At 35.4% G+C, this 21,135-nt stretch overlaps 1 protein-coding gene across 4 annotated transcripts in view; it reads right to left on the bottom strand.

Annotated features, from left to right (window-relative positions):
* The window catches only part of DIAPH2 (diaphanous related formin 2), an 878,028-nt gene that overhangs the window by 782,244 nt on the left and 74,649 nt on the right, over positions 1-21,135 (bottom strand). For 3 of the 4 annotated variants that reach the window (XM_061179189.1, XM_061179192.1, XM_061179193.1), the window contains 2 exons: positions 17,469-17,573; positions 12,423-12,443 (listed from right to left, as the gene is read on the bottom strand). In XM_061179189.1, coding sequence (XP_061035172.1) covers positions 12,423-12,443; positions 17,469-17,573 — 126 coding nt within the window. The remainder of the gene's footprint in view (positions 1-12,422; positions 12,444-17,468; positions 17,574-21,135) is intronic. The other variant, XM_061179191.1, reaches the window with a different exon arrangement.

The following is a 21,135-nucleotide window of genomic DNA, read 5'->3' as shown; positions in this document are numbered from 1 at the left end:
GGAGCTTATAAGCGTTTTAATTACACAATCTTAATTAAACAAAACTAATGTTTAATTGAAATTAATTACAAAAGGCAATAATGCATAAGAAAGGTGAACACTGATGATATAAAACTTGAAGAAGCACAATGTCTAATCTAATTTAGACACAGGGAAAAGGGCTTTAAGAAATTAAAGGCAATACCTAATAATGGGATTATTTCTAATATTTATGTTTGGTTTACAAAGCAGCAGTATCTCTTTCCTCACATTTATGTTGCTCAGTACATTCTGTTCATCTGAGGTAACGTTACCTGTTTTTTAATATCTGCTATGAAAGCACAAAGACCATGTCTACTCAGTCATTTTTGGCCCATAGAGCAACATTTGCATAGAGGCACTTAATTCTCTGTGATAGGCAGGGCTCTCTCTGTGTTGTTGGTGTGATTAGAAGCATTCTCCAGCTGGTGGAAGATAATCCCCTATTAGCAATCCGTGAAGGACTAAATAATAATGTTAGAAATAAAAAATACTGGAGAGGGTGTGGAGAAAAGGAAAACCTCCTACACTGTTGGTGGGAATGTAAATTGGTACAGTCACTATGGAGAACAGTATGGAGGTTCCTTAAAAAACTAAAAATAGAACTACCACATGACCCAGCAATCCCACTCCTGGGCATATATCCAGACAAAACTATAACTCGAAAAGATACATGCACCCCAATGTTCACAGCACCACTATTACAATAGCCAAGAGGTGGAAACAACCTAAATGCACATCAACAGAAGAATGGATAAAGAAGATGTGAGATAGATAGATATAGATATAGATATAGATATACACACAATAGAATACTACTCAGCCACAAAGAAGAATGAAATTTTGCCATTTGCGACAACATGGACAGACTTGGAGCACATTATGCTAGGTGATATAAGTCAGACAGAGAGAAACAAGTACTGTATTATAGCATTTATATGGGGCATCTAAAAAATACAACAAACTAGTTCTTTTCTTGACCTAAATGGTGATTAAGAGTGTTTGTCCTACTTCAAAAAATTAAAAATAGAACTACCATATGATCCAGCAATTCCACTTCTGGATATTTATCTGAAGGAAACAAACAAACAAACAAAAAACTAACAGTAAAAGGTCTATGCACCTTGATGTTCACTGCAGCATTATTTGCAATAGCTGAGACAATGGAAGCAACCTAAGTGTTCATCAATGGATGAATGGATAAAGAAAATGTGGTATATATGCATAGTGTAAAATATTATTCAGCCATATAAAAGAAGGAAATCCTGCTATTTGTGACAACGTGGATGGACTTTGAGGGCATTATGCTAAGTGAGATAAGACAGACAGAGAAAGACAAATACTGAAATATCTCACTTATATGTGGGATTTAAAAAACAAAAACAAAAAGCCAAACTCAGAGATACAGAGAACACAGTGGTTGCCAGAGGTAGGCCGGGGCAGGGAGGGGTGGGGTGCAAAAATGGGTGAAGGGGGTCAAAAGGGACAAACTTCCAGTTATAAAATAAATAAGTCCTGGGGATGTAATATACAGCATGGTGACTATACTTAATAACACTGTACTGTATATTTGAAAGTTGTTTAGAGTAGATGAAAAATTTGTAACTATGTGGGGTGATGGATGTTAACTAGACTTACTGTGGTGATCATTTTACAATATATACATAAATCGAATCATTATGTTGTATACCTGAAACTAATAGAATGTTATATGTCAATTATATCTCAATAAAAATATTTGTTGAGTATTTTAAAAAAAAGTGTTTGTCCTAAACTGTAAATCAAAAAGATACATGTGGGCTTCCCTGGTGGTGCAGTGGTTGAGAATCTGCCTGCCAATGCAGGGGACATGGGTTCGAGCCCTGGTCTGGGAAGATCCCACATGCTGCGGAGCAACTGGGCCCGTGAGCCACAACTACTGAGCCTGCGCGTCTGGAGCCTGTGCTCCGCAACAAGAGAGGCCATGATAGTGAGAGGCCTGCGCACCGCGATGAAGAGTGGCCCCCGCTTGCTGCAACTGGAGAAAGCCCTCGCACAGAAACGAAGACCCAACACAGCCAAAAATAAATAAATTAATTAATTAATTAAAAAAAAAAATACATGTACCCCTATGTTCATAGCAGCACTATTTATAATAACCAAGACATGGAAGCAACCTAAATGTCCATCGACAGATGAATGGATCAAGAAGATGTGGTATACATACACAATGGAATACTACTCAACCATTAAAAAAATGAAATAATGCCATTTGCAGCAACATGGATGGACCTAGAGATTATCATACTAAGTGAAGTAAGTCAGACAAAGACAAATATATGATATCACTTATATGTGGAATCTAAAATATGACACAAATGAACATATTTATGAAACAGAAACAGACTCACAGACATAGAGAACAGACTTGTGGTTGCCAAGGGGGAGAGGGATAAGGGAGGGATAGACTGGGAGTTTGGGATTAGCAGATGCAAACTATTATATATAGAATGGATAAACAACAAAGTCCTACTGTATAGCACAGAGAACTATATTCAGTATCCTGTGATAAACCATAATAGAAAAGAATATGAAAAGGAATATATATGTATAACTGACTCGCTTTGCTGTGCAGCAGAAATTAACACAACATTGTAAATCAACTATACTTCAATAAAATAAATTTTAAAAATAATAATAATGTTAGAGAAAGTACGCACCCATGGTGATGACCATTATCCATAACTGCCTGGAATCCACCAAATTCTTACTCAGGTTTTGGTTAAGAGGCCAAGCTCTGGACTCAGTCTGACTGGATTCAAGTCCTGGTTCTCCTACCTACTTGCTGTGCAACCCCAGATAATGTACTTGCTTTCCTAAGCTTCACTTTCCTCATCTATACAATGGGGGTGATAATTGTTATGAGGATTAAATTGGTTTTTACATGGAACTTACTTAGCGTAGTTGCTGGCACTCAGTGCCCTCTAAAGGTTAGCTATTATTATGTGTTGAATAAAACAGAATGAATATTATATACTGTATTAGTTTGCTAGGGCTGTCATAACAAAAAAAAAAAAGAAGAAGAAGAAGAAGAAGAAGATGAGAAAAGCAAAACTACAGAGCAGGTGGCTTAAACAACCAAAATTTATTTCCTCACAGTCTGTTGGCTAGAATTCCAAGATCAGGGTGTCAGCAGGGTTGGTTTCCTCTGAGGCCTCTCTCCTTGGCTGACATACGGCCACCTTCTCTCTGTGTCCTCACATGGTGTTTCCTCTGTGCATACCTCTGGTGTTTCTTTGTCCAAATTTCCTCTTATAAGGACACCAGTTAGATTGGATTGGGGTATACCCTAACAGCCTCATTTTAATTTAATAAACTCTTTAAAGGCCCTATCTCCAAATAGTCACATTCTCAGGTACTGGGGGTTAGGGCTTCAACATAGGACTTTTGGGAGACAGAATTCAGCTCATAACATATACTTACCTCACTCTACGCAAAAACATTCCACACCATAAGAAAATCTCAAATAATTCTGAGGAAAAGTCTCAGTTCTCACAACTTCTCAGCTTTCGAACATAGAGAGAACCTATGTAACCTCATTTAACTCTGAGAGGATAGACAGATAGATGGATATACAGATACACAGACACCTATGCACACACACACTCCATCTACCTAGTATACAGGTGTCAATCACACTTTGTAAAACAGCTCTCTGGATGCAAACCACTCTGCCAAAAAAGCATCATCATCAATGAAAATAAATGATTCACCTAAAGTATACAAAGTAGTTACTACACTCAAAGCACAAGAATTACACTGCATGAGCAATTATGTTCTCCTTAGATCACAAATTCATTGAAGAAAGGAACCATGACAGGTTAGTAAAAATTTACAAACAGATCAGCATAAAAAATGAACTTGGCAAGTTTTTTGTACCTTCGATTGATGCTCTTAAAATTCATTTTTGTTTTCGATATTGTTTTGATAGGCAATTGTGGTCGCAACTAGAATAGCACATGCAATGAATGCAGTAATCCAGCATCTGAATTATGGTGACCACAGTAAAAAAAAATTACCTTAAATGTTACTAGTCACATGACCATTATTTAGCGATGCAGGCCCACAAAGCATTAGGCTCAAAAAGCATTTCATACAAGCATATAAACTGGATACTAATTCACATTATGAATATCTGTTGACCACTGACAGAATACCCTGGACAGTATATACCACTCAAAAAAACTCCATGGAAAATGGCCAGACCCCAGGAATCTGGGGATGGAGGCAATGTCTTCCTGAAAATATGATGCACAGACCTACAGAAATACATATAGTATGTAGCTCAAATGAGAAAATGTGTGAAAGGGCTTTAAAAACTCTAAAGCACTTTATAAGTCTAAGGTGGCATTTTTAAGATGATCTTATTCTGCCCTTACCCCATTCGAAGGAGCTAATTATGATTCAACCAAACAGTCTTTTCCTAACAGATAAGCAAGAACAAGCAATCTGATTAACTGAAATGGGAAATTGAATCAAACATGTGAGAAAAAGGCCAAAATTTGATATACAGTAAGTTAAGGTAACTCTTTAATATTGATCATCATCTTAGAGTGTCTAATTTTTCCCCTGCTGACAACACTACCTGGATCAAGAAAGCATTGTCTCGTAAGAAATATCCCTGTGTCATGCCACTTGTTTTATAATGGTAACAGTAAATTTTACACAGAGCTTTTAAAGGATATGTGGTATAGAGACCATACTGTTTAACAACCAAAACAAACATTAAAAAACACTTCTCATGTAATTATCTCATGCTCTATGGCTGATCAAAATGGTTGCCATAATTGAAAAATAAAAAAAAAAATCAATGCGATATGAAATAATAACTACATGAGTGTTAAATGTCTTATACCAAGCATCAGATTTTAAATGTATTCTTTTTACCTGATGATATACATAGAGAAAGAAGCTCAATCGAAATTTTTAACATGATCACAAGCAAAATACACAGAAAATAAACGTGCAGTGCAGAATCCTACATGAAAAGGATATCTTTTTGTTTCTAATATCAGGATACACTATAAAACATAACTACTCCATACTCATAAATATTAATGCATCAATTTACAAAATATATGTCTAAACGAAAGTCAATATTCATACTGTCTTTTCGATATTTCCAAATGCCCAAGGTAAGATGACTTGCTAATATTTTATAATCGACATTATCTTAGCATTCCTTAAACAATGAATTTAATCTGGCATGATGAAATAATGTAATTTATGACAATGCACTGGAAGGGAAGGGACTGATAAGAAACTGTTCTAAAAATGAATGGAGGTTTAAATAACAAAACCTTTCAAAACATATGCAGATATTCCTATCCAAAACAAGTATAATACACAAGCCAGCTTGCAGTATCAAAACATAAGGAAATGGGAAGGAAGCTACTCATTGCACATAATGAATGTGAAATTAGAAAAGACCAAAGGTGGAATTTTAATATTGCTTGTGCTATTTTTAAAAGATCACTTATAAAATATACCCTCATTAAACAGTCTTAGGTCTTATTTTCACCTGATTACCAAATGAGCTTTTCTACTTTATATATACTAGTTAAAAATAATTGCACTGATTATTTTTATTCTGATTGAATTTAGATTTTTAACAAAATTGTCACCACCATAAAACTAAATATTTTACAGTAGCAACTATCCTACAATTTCTAAACCTATAACAAGAGAAAGAGGAATAAAAAACAATCAAATTGGCGTACAAAAAAGCCATGTTTTATCAGGAAGCAGCTACTTCAAACTCCAATAATCAATGTTTTGTCTCCCCCTTCTGGACCATACAATTATTTTTTAAAAAAAGAAACAGCAAAGTAAGATTTGATCTTTTTTTCACAGGATATATTCAAATAATTGGTCTGACACAAGTGTAACGTTACATGAAGTAATCATGACGATACTATTCAATCAGTAAACTAATAAAGCTTCAATTTAATAATGCAATAGCAGCTTAACAGCCCACAAATACATACTGCCACGCTTAGTGGTATTTTATGGCTATTATAATTAGTAGGTAGCTTGTAGTAAGAAACACATCAATAGCATTTTGAATTTATTACTTTGAGCCTGGCTATAAGTTTACTGTTAACGGGAACTTTCTTTCAGCATGAACTTCTTCACCAGCCTAGGGAAACAAATTCATTTGGCTCTATTTTGAGAAAAAGGTCCTATAATATTCACTCAATCGTGCCCCAAATTGCCATGCCCCAATTAGGGCAAAGAAACATACATGTGTACCTACCCTTCACCTATGATGGGGCTGCCCTTTTGACTCAGATTATTTAGAAACACTGCAAAACGTACAAATGTGACATCCTAATTACATAAAATGGCTTATCTAGTAAGCAATACTATAGGCCACCAAAATGATTAGCTCTTTTCTATCCGGGTCCACTGAGTCAACAAGAAACACACATGACCTTCATTGCCTAGTACAGGTAATGAGGCTGTGGTTTATAAACAGGTAAATGTTATTAGAATGATAAACAACATATGTTCAGCAGCATGTGCAGAGAATATATTTAAAATAGTTAAAGTAGGTGTTTGAAACAGAAAACCTAATTATAAAATTCTACTCTATGCTACGAGTGCCAAAGAAATGGTCTTGCGTGGCGATAACTTTATTCTTGTTTCGGTGATTTTACTAATTTCTCCTTGATTAACATGTCTAAACTGAACTCATCCTGTTTTACTCCAAACGTAGTCTTGCTCCTGACTTCTCCATGAAGGCTCAAGTCACCATCACTTCAGTCACCCATGCTTGCAAATTCACTCATTATTGATTCACACATCTCCTCTGCCCTTTTTCATCATTTGCTGAGGCTGATATATTCTACTTCTGCAATCTCTCTCTCTCATCTATCACCTCCATTTAGTTCTTACTAATAACCACTCTCCATTTCAGGGTCTTATTACTTCAAGTACAGCAACAACCCCCAGCTTGATCTCCCTGCCCCAGTTTCTAACCTCTCCAATTTCCACTGCTCCACTAATCTTCCCCAAATGCAACTCAGATTTTGTCATTCCATTGCTCAAAACCTTCCAGGATTCCTCACTGACTATTAAAGTACCATCTCCTTGGCATATCCCTCCTAAAATGACCTTAACCTACCTTTCTACATTTACAACCCCTGATATACTTAACCTGTGTTTTTAGTCACCTTAACAAAAACACCCCCGTACTTCCCCTTGGTTCATTCCACTCCATCCACAGTGGCCTCTTTGCAATTCTTCAAATACTCAAGGCACACTCCTGCCTCAAAGCCAGGGCACTTGATGCTCTCTCTGCCTGTAAAGCTCTTCCCTAGATATTTGCATTGGCTCTCCCCAGTTTCACTCATGTCTCTGTTCAAATGTCATTTGCTCAGAGAGCTCACCTATCTAAAATAGCACATCCCTGATCACACCCGGCTTTCTCATCTTGCTTTTTTTCCTTCATAGCGCTTACCACTACCTGCCGTTATATTTGATATGCGTCTTATTGTCTGCCTGCCCAAGTAGAAATATAAGCTCCATGAGGAATTTATCTGTAATGGTTCATCACCCAAGCACCTAGAATAGTATCTGGCACATAATAGGTAGGCAGTAACTTTTTATCCAAAAAAGAAAAGAATCTGTGGCTAGAGAGGTTAACCAGACCTAGAGAATGAATGAGTGCTGAATCAGGATTTAAATTCAGGTCTTTATGATGCCAAAATAAACACTATCCCAAAAGACACCCTACTGCTTGCCCTAGGCGCTCAACTATTTCTGTCATTAAGTTACTTTATATTTAACATTGTTAGGTCTGGTCATTATAATTCTATTTTCCAATTATCATATGTAATCATGTCAATTTTTACCCTTTTTTCCCACAGAAGAATGGTTCTTTTTCCTCCTGTGGATACATTATTCCTGGTTTGCAGTGAAATCAAATTAGTCATTTTAGCTGATTCCCAAATGTGTTTCATGCAATGTGTTACTAAATAATAAAAACAATTTATTTTCTTTCAAAAAGTTTACAACACTTACCTATAACTAGAAGCCATTGAAAAAGTCACTCAGTTCTTTCTATCTCTATCCTACTCTAAGTTCTCTTTTGCTATTTTAAGATATTGATAAGAAGATATTCTACCCTTTCTTAGATAGCATCTATAACAAATCTTCAACTATCTTATTAAATCTTTAAAATAACCTTGTCAATATTATCTTGAGACCACATATAAATTTTTAATTTTTTTCAAAGCCCAGCAATAATCTATACCACATAACACATAGCTTACAATAAACAGGCAAAACATTCTCTTTCTTCCATCCAGCCAAATCCTTCCCACCATTCTTGACCCAGAATAAATCACTCTATTAAATAGCACACATCTTGAATACTTAGCAAAAAAAAAAAGAGGCAGCTCAAAGTCTCATCTTGTTTTACCATGTTATCTTCATGTTTTATGTCTGTCATACCAAGCATTTCATAAAATTTAATACATTTAACCAAAAAATGTAATTTAGACCTGCTATTTGCAAGGTTCTTAATATGTTAAATATATTAAATATAAACAATAAACTTCAAAACCGTCCTGAATTGAGTATTATTATCCTCATTGTGTTAATAGGGAGACTGAGGTTCAGAGACATTAAGTAAGTTATTTAAGGTCACACAGTTAGTATGTAGCAGAGTTGGAATCTGAGCTCAGGTCTATTTGCCTCTGAATCCATGACCTCTACTGAAATTTGTATCCCTTCATAGGGTCTATATTGTGGACATAAAAAGACAGACCTGCACGGTAACAGAAAGTATTATTCAAGGACATACATTATTATAAACTAAAGTAATATAGGAGTATTATAAAAGAGGCCCTTAAAGAACATATAATGTAATAGAAACTATAAAATAGAGTAGAAAGTGATTCCAAAAGAGAGTTAAAAATAAAGTGCTATAGAAGTTCAGATAAATTACTAGGAGGAAATCAGGAGGTGGGGGAATGGGGAGGAAGGTCATCGGGATAGACTTCATGGAAGAGCTGAGGATGGGGAGAATGTTGACACAGGAAGGAAAATATTCGAAGCAAAAAAAAAAAAAAAGATCTAATGAGCCAAGTCAGAAGCAAGACTGCTTGAGGCTGAGTGGGTAGTTATATTCAGATAACAGCCTGATTTGTAAAGTAAATTTCTAAAAGAGAATAGTGAAAACTAAGGCTAATGGTAGTCTGAGATCAGGAGGACCTCAAATGCCTCCAATTCTGCTTCTAATCAACACTGGAGAGATAAAAGGAAGACAGGGTCGTGAAGACCTGGTTCATTACATATTCCATCTTTCCAGTTTCAGTCTGACTTCCACATCACTCATTTTTTGACCAACATACGTAGTCTTTAGGCAACCAGAATACTTAAAGTGGTTATTCTAGGATTTCTTCTCTGTTGAACACTTCTTATGAAATTCTTATCTGTCCATTTTATCAACAAACACTTCCCATCTTTTGTAGATTAGTGAGACCACGAAAAATAAGCTCTTTTGACCTGACTTTCACCTGGTGATTTTAAATATTTTTCTTCACTCCTCTCTCTAGTCTCAACAAACAACAAAAAACCTTCCTCCTGAAGGCACCCTTCCCACCTAAACTCTAGGATTAATCCCCTCATCACTTCCTCTAGAAGCTGGCCGATCCCTAGAGTATCCTCCCTTTATTGCAGGATTTGCAAACTCCAACGTAAGAAGCAGCTCACAGATAAAACAATGGGTATGAAATCATTTCTACTGTAGATCAATCATAACATCTTTCTCATTATAGTGTCTTTCAAAACACTCTCAGACAAGATGAAACTGTTCACTAAACCGTAAGCCACTTTGCAACCTTTCCTATATTACATCTTCAGGCCCTATCTTTATTCTGTTTTCCTGTCTATCTTCCCCATTAGACCTAGTATTTTGAGGGCACCAGCTATGTTCATTGGGGAAGAAAAACATATAATTTATCATAATAAAATGTGCTAAATATTATAATTGAGCTATATACACGGTGCTATGGAAAGGAAGGTGTTATCTAAGATGGCTTCTCCTTCAAAGACAGGCATGAAGCTTAATTTTGATGGACATTTAGGAGCTTGCTGGGCACACTCAAGAAGAAAAGGGCATTCTGGCTCAAAGAAACAGAATGTGCTTGATTTAGGGGGATTAAATAGGATGTTAAGGAATTGCCAAGTGTTCCTGTACAGACAGAGGACAGGCGCATGTAAGAATGCAGCTGGAGGTGAAATTAGAAAAGGAAGCGGGGATAAGATCACAAAAGGAATAGGGAGCCATTTGAAAGTTTTGATGGGGTAGCAGCAGCATCTCTTGTAACCATGTAGAGCATGCGTGGGTGGGGTGTGAGAGCCAAGACTAGGAGAGTATTGAGGAGGCTGGGGCAGTCACAGGTGTGTTAAATGATGGGTCTGAGATTAGGGGAGAGAGCTGAGAGTTATTTAGGAGAAAGAACTTGGTAACTGGATGTGGAGAAATCAGTAATCTTTCAGTAGCTTCTGGCATTGGCCATTGGATTGCTTATGGTACCAAGACCAGAAATATAGGCTGGCTCTGGCCCACATTAAAATGAGCTCCAGATTCCTTCATTGCCCCAAACTCTGTTATTTAACCCCACCCTTATACACCTAAGCCTCCAGTTTAATGCAGGTCCTCACTGACTCACACATGTCTCCTAGGTAGCACCCCAAACAAATCTCTCTCTATCCTAATCCAGTATTTCTCAAAGTCAGCTCTTGAGCCTACCTTATCAGAATCTCCTGTGGTGCTTGATAAAAAGGCAGAGTTCTTGGCCCTATCCCAGACCCCATGAAGGACAAAATTTGCATTTTGATACTTTCAACTTTGGGAACCACTAGCCTGATCCAGCCTACCTACTACTATCAAATTTATTTTTCTTAAACCCTGCTTCCCTCATGTCACTTGCTTGCTCCAACTAATTTCTAATCTTCTACCTGGACTTCAAGATCCTCTTCCAACATGATTTTTGAATCTTTCCAATTTACATTTTTGTTCTTTGTTCCAACAAAGTCAACCTCATCTCTCATTTCCCTCTTCTCCCCCCACCCCCTCCCAAACACAGTTTGGTTCTTTCTCCAAGCCTTTGCATTCAATATTACTTCCACAATCTGTGAGCTTCTCCATCATCTCTCCTCCCCAGTCAAATCCCAGCCACCAGATCCTGAAAGTCTAGAAATTTGCATGGAGTTTTCTCTAATTACTCTAACCCTACTTCTCTCTCCTGCTCATGTATTCCTATTACACTTACAATCAGCAGGCACAATTTAAGGTTTGATTATTTCAACATATATTATTGAAACTATAAGGTCTTATCTCATTCTTATTTGCCAGTCATCAGTGTGCCTAGCACAGTTCTTGGCACATAATAAGCACTGAAGAAATATTTGCTGATTTTTGAAATCATCCCAAAAGATGGATGGCTTTGTTTTCCCCTAAATGTCACGTGAATTCAAAAAGAAAAAAAAAGAGGACTTCAATTTTTAAAAGCAAAACAAATGTAAATATATTTACTATACTAGATACCACGGTACCTGATGATGCTAAAGATAATGTTTCCTGGCCTGTTTTCGAAATGCAGACTGCTTAATCATGAAGGCAGGGTAATTACAAATAGCTCTTAATTACAATACAGGCCACTTTTGGTGTATTGATGTAATAGTGTATCATGTATTGTGGCACTGAAATGCAGTGTCTGGAGTAAAAGAACCTTTAGAAGACAGCAACAGAAAGAACCTTAAAAGATAATGCAAGCCAATCACTTCAATTTATCCACTTAATAACTGAACCTCAGAGAAACTACATGACTTGCCCAAAGTCACAGAGCTGATGAGTAGCACCCAACAAAGACAAGCACGCGGGTCTCCTGACTGAACATCAAAGGTTGCTCTCATTACACTATGTTCTTAGGGATACTAAAGTCAAAGTCAGATACTTCAATAAGAATTCCTGTTAGCATAAACCAACCTTTTAGGAGTCTCTGCCTGCCATCCTGAAAAACTGAGGTAAAACACACAGTTTTATCAGAATCATAAAGACTGACACAGGCACAATTACAAAAAAAAAAAAAGAAAAAAATTTTAAAAAGAAGTAAAGCTTTCTAAGACAAAATATACAAGCACATTCTACTTCTAAAGCATTTCCCAAAGCCACAGGAAAAATACTTACCATAGCTAAATTCTATTCACCTGATCTTAATATTCACCTCACTGCTTTGGTAAAATATACACCAAAAGAAGAACCCAACATATAAAATACTATAAGCAAAAATCACTCAATCCCCAAAAGCACAAATTCACTTCTAAGGGTAAAACACATCTTTTGTACTCACCATAACTTTACTTCCAACTATCTGCATGCAGTGGTCAACGGAGAGTGGTTATGGTGTAAAAAAAAACAAACAGCAACAGTATTAGTAATCAGAAGCTTTTCACAGAAGTTAAGTGTTTAGTAAATTAGTAAATAGCTACCCCTTATGTATACTTTTAATACTTTAGATCTAGAGGCTAACACAAATATATCAGTATTGATTTCTACCATATTTCAAAAATGTGTAAAGTCTGCAGAATAAAGATTCCCACATAAAAGATTATTACAACTTGAGGATTTTTTTTTCTTTAATTTTCTGTAATGGGCTTCTCAGCTAGTGCAGTGTAAACATCAAGTAATGCAAGATTAAGTGTAATCAGGCATCAGATATTTTATCAGCCCACAACCCCTCAAAAAAATTATCACAAGAAAATTGAATTTTTTCCAAATGTTGCTTTTTTTCTCTTTCCTTATTTTAACAGGTATACTATTAAGGTTGAAATTCTGTATTTTAGAATATAAATGTTGCATTTAAAGTCGTGCATTAAGTTAATAAATAAACTTTAGGTTGAAAACTGGAATATTTTATATTGTTATGAATTTAAGGTTTAAAATATTGTTTTATATTATACTTGAAAATTACAAAGCAGATAGATTGCTTATGATTCTAGTTTTCTAGGTCATCCTAGAATTTCTATTATAAGAGCACAGTTTTGTATATAATGCAAAGACAAAGAAGTAGTTTGTATTTAAACATAGTTATTCATAAGGAGGAAACAGTTCAAAAATTACAGCCTCGACTGAGCTTTTCTAATGGTTAAGAGAAAAGACAGTTTCTGAGAATTTGTGTTTTAAGAAAGCAAGAAGTAAAATCATACTCCTAAAACATAATTTTATACTAAAATCCAATCTAAATCATTGTTATCAGTTTCCTACACTTGAATATCAAGCAATGTTCAAAAAAGACCTAATCCACAATCGAAAACCATTAATCTGATAGCAGTTATTATCACTATGTGCTCTGTTTTTCAGCTAGTACTTTAAAAATAAAAATCAAATATAATTGAAATCCCAATAAGAATTCTAAGTTTAACAGGATACTGCAAGATACAAAAAGATAATGACAGTTTCCCAGTAAATTATTTCAGAGGAATCCATGAATCTCCAAATAGAGAAGTAGCTTTCTTAAATATTCATTCAACAGACTATTTACAGGCAGTGATTATTTAGTTGAATAAAAGCTTCTGTGGTGCCATTAACCACCTTCTGAATTGAAAGATATGCTATTGACCTAAATTATTTCCTCCCACCAAAAAGACAGAGATCTTATTTGTCCCTTGTTTATTTAGCACAGACATGAAACTAAAAAAATGAATGCAAGCCTTCTTAACAATTAAGGCAGGTCTATACTCGGTGAAACGACCAGAATACGGCCCATTTAATGATTCATTCCATTGCAAAATGACTGCATTTAGCTAAAGCACATACAGCAAAGAGATTAGATGAGAAAAGGAAAGCTAAAAGAAACTGGTTTGGTCATGTTTGGGTTCAATTGTTTCACCATATCTAGGTGATGCCTCGAAAAGACCTGAGAAAGAAAATATCTGATAATGGCAAAGGCAAAACCATTAATATATGCATACACACATACAAATAGATATACTACAGCTCTCAAATGCTTATTATATGGGTCAATCTAAAAAAATTTAGAGATGTATTTGGTATCACTATTTTGAATTATTTCCTATTGAGAGTTTTTTAAATCAAGGATACCTTTCAATGTATCTTCATGAAAATATAATTTTACATATTTTTAAATCTCTACTTCAAAGATTGCGATTTAAGTTAGAAATAAACTAGTTTCCTAATATTCTCATAAGGACATTGACATCTGGCAAACTAATGTTAGGATTTCAGTCACTAATTTTTCCTCATAAACGTCTATATAGGCTGTTAAAAAATAACATGCAACATTCCCTCTAAATCACTGATGTCTTGTGCCTCTCAGGATTATGAATTGATATGACAATGTTCCAATATTAACAAAGCTTGGTTTTCCATTTCTGAAAACATATGTTGGTGTTTTGAAAACAAAGGCTCTTCCAGATTATCTGTGGCCAAATTATCTACACATACTAACTACCCTAGATCAGGTCCATAACCACACTTGCTACAATGAGCAAATGAGTACAGCTCCAGCAGAGAAGAGGCTCTTTTCCACTCCCTTAAAGTCCATTCATCACTGACAGAGTTACTCAAGCTACTTTTTCCTTCACATTCACACAACTTAACATTCTCTACTAAGGAACTTGAAAAGGAAAAAAACTAAGCAATAGTTTTCATCATTATCTTTCAATTTCCTTTATATTCTCTTATTCCAGGCTAATTTTGGCATAGTCAATTACACAATAAAAGACTCTCCTTTGCTTTAGAGACAGGTTTTGAGCCCAAACCTGTGTATTAGTTTCATGTTGCTTTACTGTCCTTACCCACAAACCCAGGAGAATGACCGACGTCTCTTATTGAGCTCATATTTTATTTGTTTTTCAATTCCATACAAAATGACTAATGCAGGTGTTAAAGGTGGAAATGTACAATTTATGTTTAAATTTAACTATAATTTTCACACATTTTACATATGACTATAAGACATTTTTCCACCACGGACTCTAGTCCTTAACTTGGCTTTTACTTCAAAATGAAAGTTTTGGCTACTTGTAAAGCATTTTCATAAAGAAGTGGTTACAATCATATCTACTTTAAATGTGGAAACATTTTTAATCAGTGTATCAATATAATGAAAAAGTAAGCATAAAAAAGTATGACAAGCAAAGCATATCTAAAGCCTAATAAAAGACAGCAGGATGGAAACCTTGGTTACACATAGGTAAATGGGCATAGGTTAGGTTATAATTTATGCAAATTTTATTGTCATGATCACGAAGAGGTCAAAAGATAAGAGGAGGGTTTGTCACTGAATGGCATCCCTATCACCTTCAAAAGGAAATCACATATGCAATTTCCTTTGTTTTCGCCACAGAAAACACAGCACTAATGAATGTCTCCCCAAAGTGAGAAAGCTTTAAAGCATGCTTATCAACAGGCTTTCTTTCATCATAATATTTGGTCCATGAAAAATATTTGCAAATAAAATGTATAACCTTAGAGCTCTAATGAAAGTTCTGCACACACATCAGGTGCTCCTATGTGTGCTAAAGGAAGCAAATAAGGATCACATACTAAATAGTTATAGTACTGATTTTGAGCCTAACACCTTAAATATAGTATTTTCATGTCTTTTGAGAAACATTCAATTTCCATGTTTCAAATAAAGCAATTCTAGAGAGCTCATCCAATGTTTACCCAAAGTTTAGCATTTTAGTCTTAAAAATGAGTCTATAAATTAAAAGTGTGCATCTCTCTGGTCAGTTGAAGAGGAAACAATAGGATAAGCGAAAACAAGCTCTACATAGAGATAGAGTCGATATCAAAAGGTTAAGGAGTAAGAGCTTCATACAATCTTGATTATATTCAGTCCCACTTACACAAACAAAAACAACAACAAATGAGCCAGAAACACTAACAAAATCTTATCATTAAAAACACCATATAATTATTCATGTATTATTATCTGTACTTTGCACTCAGATTTAGCTATATAGATTTACTAGTGTATTTGCCTTTAGGTATTTGAAAAATAACATTGAATGTACACCCTGCACTTCCTAAAGCATTTTACTGTGAACAATAAGCTGAGTACAAAAATGAGGAGATTCATCAGAATTTCAAAGCAAAACCCTATGCCTCACCTAATTCTATTGAAAACGATGCTCATGGCAAATTTCACTTATCACTTGAAACATATTTCTGCCCTTGGATACCAGAAGCAAATTAAAAAACATGCTGTTGCTCTGCTCTGGCAGAGCTGCAATGCGTTATGTTTAAATAGTTCAGCATTCAGATTTAGCTTGCTTGAAGTACAATATGGAATCAATACAATTGTAGAATTCAGGGCAAAATGCATCAGTAATTGCCACTGCAATTACTGTACTGAAATAGCATTAATAGGATAGCCAAATAACTTTAGAACATATTTTTCCACTGAAGAGCTATTTTATTCACTGGTCAGGTTTTTAAATTTAAAATATGTATGTCTTAAATGTAAATGTGTGTGTGTGTGATATACATATTACACAAACATAAAATCACTGTGTGTGATACATATATATATACATACACACATGTATATAATATATACAAACATAGTGATGTTATGAACTCTAAATGTGAAAAGCTTCTTCTTTACAGAAATGTAAAAGATATATTTCACCATTTCAAAAAATACATTTTTTCTTACAAAAATAAATCAAACCTGAAGACTATTTTTGGAAGCACCTTAGGAAATGAACAAAGCAACACATCCCATTAAAACACGAAGATCTTCCTGTTGAAGACAAGTCTTTTCAATGAACCCTACTTTCAAGTCTTTTGAGACTCGCACAGATTTCATTAAAGCTCCTATTAAACACCCTTCTTTATGTTAAATTTAGCTGTACAATAACAATTATGAGGTAGTTTACATAGTTAGCATCACAGAAAACAATGAAAAAAACCAAAACTGCTTATTAAAAACATTGCTAAAAATTTCATGCAAGCAGATACTGGACATATAGCTTTAATGTAAACTTAGTTAAATCTTGTGACTAGGCTATGTTTGTAACTTCTCCCTCAAAATCTGAAATGTTCATGTAACAAACTGTGTATTAAGTGGAATACCTGCAAATTGCTGTCATTTGTTAGTAAGTGCACAAAAACTCAGCCCCAAAACTTACTGGATTAACTCAGAGCCCTCTATCCTTAGTCTGTCTTGTTTATAAGAATGGAAGTCTCTCTAATTAAGAACAGTTTTGAAATACATACAAAATGTATTAAAGTACATGTATACGCTTCTTTTACAAAGTCTATATAAGTACATTGAGGCAAGAACTTAGAGAGCCAAGATTTGTTTCTTTTTAAGCAGATAACGCTAAGCTCATTATGTGGGTGCCGGGAGAGTCTCACTACTTACAGATTTGGCAGTAGCAGAAATATACTGGACGACCATCTCACGCTTGGTGGTAAAATCTTTGTTTCGTAAAGGAGCTTTTCGCTCTTCATTAAGGTTCATGTCCTCCTGTTAAAAAGAACATTTATTGTGAGCATTAGCAAATTTCTGCTTATGAGTTTCAAAAGTGATTAATAAATATTAAACAACAAGGTCCTACTGTATAGCACAGGGAACTATACTCAATATCCTATAATAAACCATAATGGAAAAGAATATGAAAAAGAATATATATATACGTGTGTATGACTGAACACTTTGTTGTACAGCACAAATTAACACACCATTATAAATCAACTATACCTCAATAAAATAAATTTTAAAAAAAGAAAAAGAAAAAAATTAATATTTTTTGTCTTAAAATAGTAAGTCATGCTATGACTAACAACAACCATCATTCTTCTGGCTCCTTCACTATTATTTTTCACTCTACATACCATAATCTTGTATAAACTTTACCATATAATCATGGTTCATATCACTACCTACTCAATAAATGAGCAGAAAGAAAAAAAAATTTTTAACTATTCCATAGAATAAACTGGCAGTTTATAGCATAGATATATATCATACCTTAGCAAAGCTATTTATTTACACTGATAGCAAAAATAAACAGATAAACAAACACTTTACTATTTGGCATATGTTCTCGTAGGATCATTATTATCTAGAAGAGCAAATATGATTTGTAAATTAACAGGAAACATATAGCTACAATATGTCACTGAAGAAAGATTCATGAGAAGTTGCTGAATTTGGGAAAAAAAAAATCAGAAACATAGTTACCTGTATAGGGATAACAAAAACTACTCACTGTAGAGAAAAATATTGTTACAACAACACATTGTTTTGAGGTTCAATAAGCTTTAATTTGGTTGGAAATCTTCCTTTATATTGTGATACACACACATGTATAACATTTTCACTAGACAAATTATTTTTCTTCATTTTGAAACTCATGTTAACCCCTGCAACACATTAAGACAGGGGCCCCCAAACCCCCAGGCCACGGCCTGTTAGGAACCGGGCCGCACAGTAGGAGGTGAGCGGCAGGCAAGCAAAGCTTCATCTGCCGCTCCCCATCACTCCCCATCGCTCGCATTACCGCCTGAACAATCCCCCACTTCCCTGTCCTTGGAAAAATTGTCTTTCACGAAACCAGTCCCTGGTGCCAAAAAGGTTGGGGACCGCTATATTAAGACACTCTTGAAGGGTCACAAAATCAAGTTGGAAAGGACTATGCTTCAAAAAGCAACATCAAATGAAAAGACAACCTACAGAATGGGTGAAAATGTTTACAAGTCATATGTCTGATAAGCGGCTTGTATACAAATTATAAAAAGAAGCCTTATAAGTCAACAATAAAAAGACAAATAACCCAAATACAAGTGGGCAAAGGATTTGAATAGGTATTTCTCTAAAGAAGATACACAAATGTCCAATAAGCACATGATGTTCAACATCATTATTCATCAGGGAAACGCAAATCAAAATCACAGTGAGATAACATTTCACTCCCACCAGGATGGCTATGACAAAAAAGATAATAACAATTGTTGGTGAGGATGTGGAGAAATTGGAACCCTCACACACTGCTGGTGAGAATGTGAAATGATGCAGCCACTTTGGAAAATAGTCTAGCAGTTCCTCAAAAAGTTATACTTAGAGTTACCACATGACTCAGCTTATACCCAAGAGAAACGAAAACATCTGTTCACACAAAAACTTGTACATGGGGACTTCCCAGGCGGTCCAGCGGTTACGACTTTGCCTTCCAATGCAGGGAGTGCAGGTTTGATCCCTGGTCAGGGAGCTAAGATCCCACATGCCTCAGGGCCAGAAAAACAAAAAACATAAAACAGAAGCAATATTGTAACAAATTCAATAAAGACTTTAAAAATGGTCCACATCAAAAAATCTTTAAAAAAAAAACAAAACAAAACTTGTACATGAATGTTCATAGCAGCAGCAGCAATAGGATATATATAATTCACAATCAATACTTATAAATGTCATGTATATATACCTATCTCCCTTCCCAATCACCTCCATCACTGTCTCTACCTATCTACCTTTCCTGTCTTATCTCCTTATTTCTCATTTGTATATCCCACTTGTTAATGACTTACTTGAAGGCAGGCTCTCTTTCTCTGACTAGATCTAGTATTGTTGAATCAAAGTAGAATCACAGAAACGAGGCTGGATAGCACTTTATAAAGTCCACAGACACTCATCTATGTTCTGTGTCAACTTCAGCTAACAGGGTACTCACTACCTCTACAGGCAGCCCAGCCCTTTATAGGGCAGTTTATTTTTGCCAAGTTTTTCTTTGGAGGACTGGATCTGAAATACATACAACAAAATATTAATATCATATTAAGGTGGAAAGACTGTGCCGTTAGTTTTTCTCCTCTACTTTCTAAATTTTGGATCACTTATTTCCTGAACACATACCATGCACCATGCGCTATGCTAGACTGGGTAGGGAATGCAAATTTGAAAGAGTGCTTGAGCCCACAAATTAAATGAGTTATTATTTGTGAAGTACTTAGAACAATGCCTGATACTTAGTAAATGCTGTATTTGTCTGTTAAATAAATAAAAATAAATGATTCATGGTCTAGTAGGGAAGACAGACATGCAAACAAATCATTATAACAGAGGCATGTAGAGGACGTTTGGGGAACACAGAAGATAGATGGGAAGGTCAGCAAAGAAGTCTTCATCAGGATTTGGGTCTTGAGAAAAATCTGAGTGAAGGCCAAGAGACTAGCTACCAGACCACAGTGGGCTTCTGTCATGGTTGGCTGCCCAATAGCACTTGAACATGCCCTCTACATTTTAAACACTCTCCCAGTGTCAGCCTCATCAAGGAAGAATCCATAAAAACCACATTTGTCGGTCTCCCTTATAACTAGAGTACAGGTAAGGTGGCTTAGTTTCCACCCATGAAATTCATGCATAGGAGATGTAGATTCAGAACTATGTAAGGGAGCAAGCCACGAGTAAGCCAGCTGTTTCGCTGGTACGGGTGGCAACAGAGATGACGTGGTTATGGAATTGATGGCAGCAGACATGTCTTTTTCATCACAACAGTTTGACAAAATGGTTCTGGGGTGGCAACAGTTCCTTCATCAGATATTTCAGTTGTGTGGTTCTGGAAGTTATTCCTATAATAATGTTACCTGGAGCCTGTTTTGCAACCCTCCTGATTCGTACCTCTTAATATATATATATATATATGTGTGTGTATATGTGTGTGTGTGTGTGTGTGTAGATATATATATATATATATTCTATTTAAAGTAGCCAGAATGAATTCTCTTATGTTTAATAATTTGGGCTATTGAAGTAATTCAAGTAACTAGTGATAAGAGTCCGAACTAAGAGAGATGATAGTCAGATTGGACAGGGGAATAAACTAAAGGAACATGTAAATGTTACATGAAGGCAACATTCTCTCCTTCAGGCTAAAGTATACCTACCAGTTTCAACCTATCTTCGTGTGACATGGCTCAGCGTCTCTCTCAAATACTCTGTGGTTTGATAAATCCAAGGAAGGAAAGGACTTCCACGTCCTTCATCTTGAAATACTATACCTCTATTAATTCAGCTTCAGATTTTATGGCTT

This window comes from Eubalaena glacialis, chromosome X, assembly GCF_028564815.1.
Source record: "Eubalaena glacialis isolate mEubGla1 chromosome X, mEubGla1.1.hap2.+ XY, whole genome shotgun sequence".
NCBI lineage: Eukaryota > Metazoa > Chordata > Mammalia > Artiodactyla > Balaenidae > Eubalaena > Eubalaena glacialis.
This window is presented reverse-complemented; position numbering and strand designations above follow the sequence as displayed.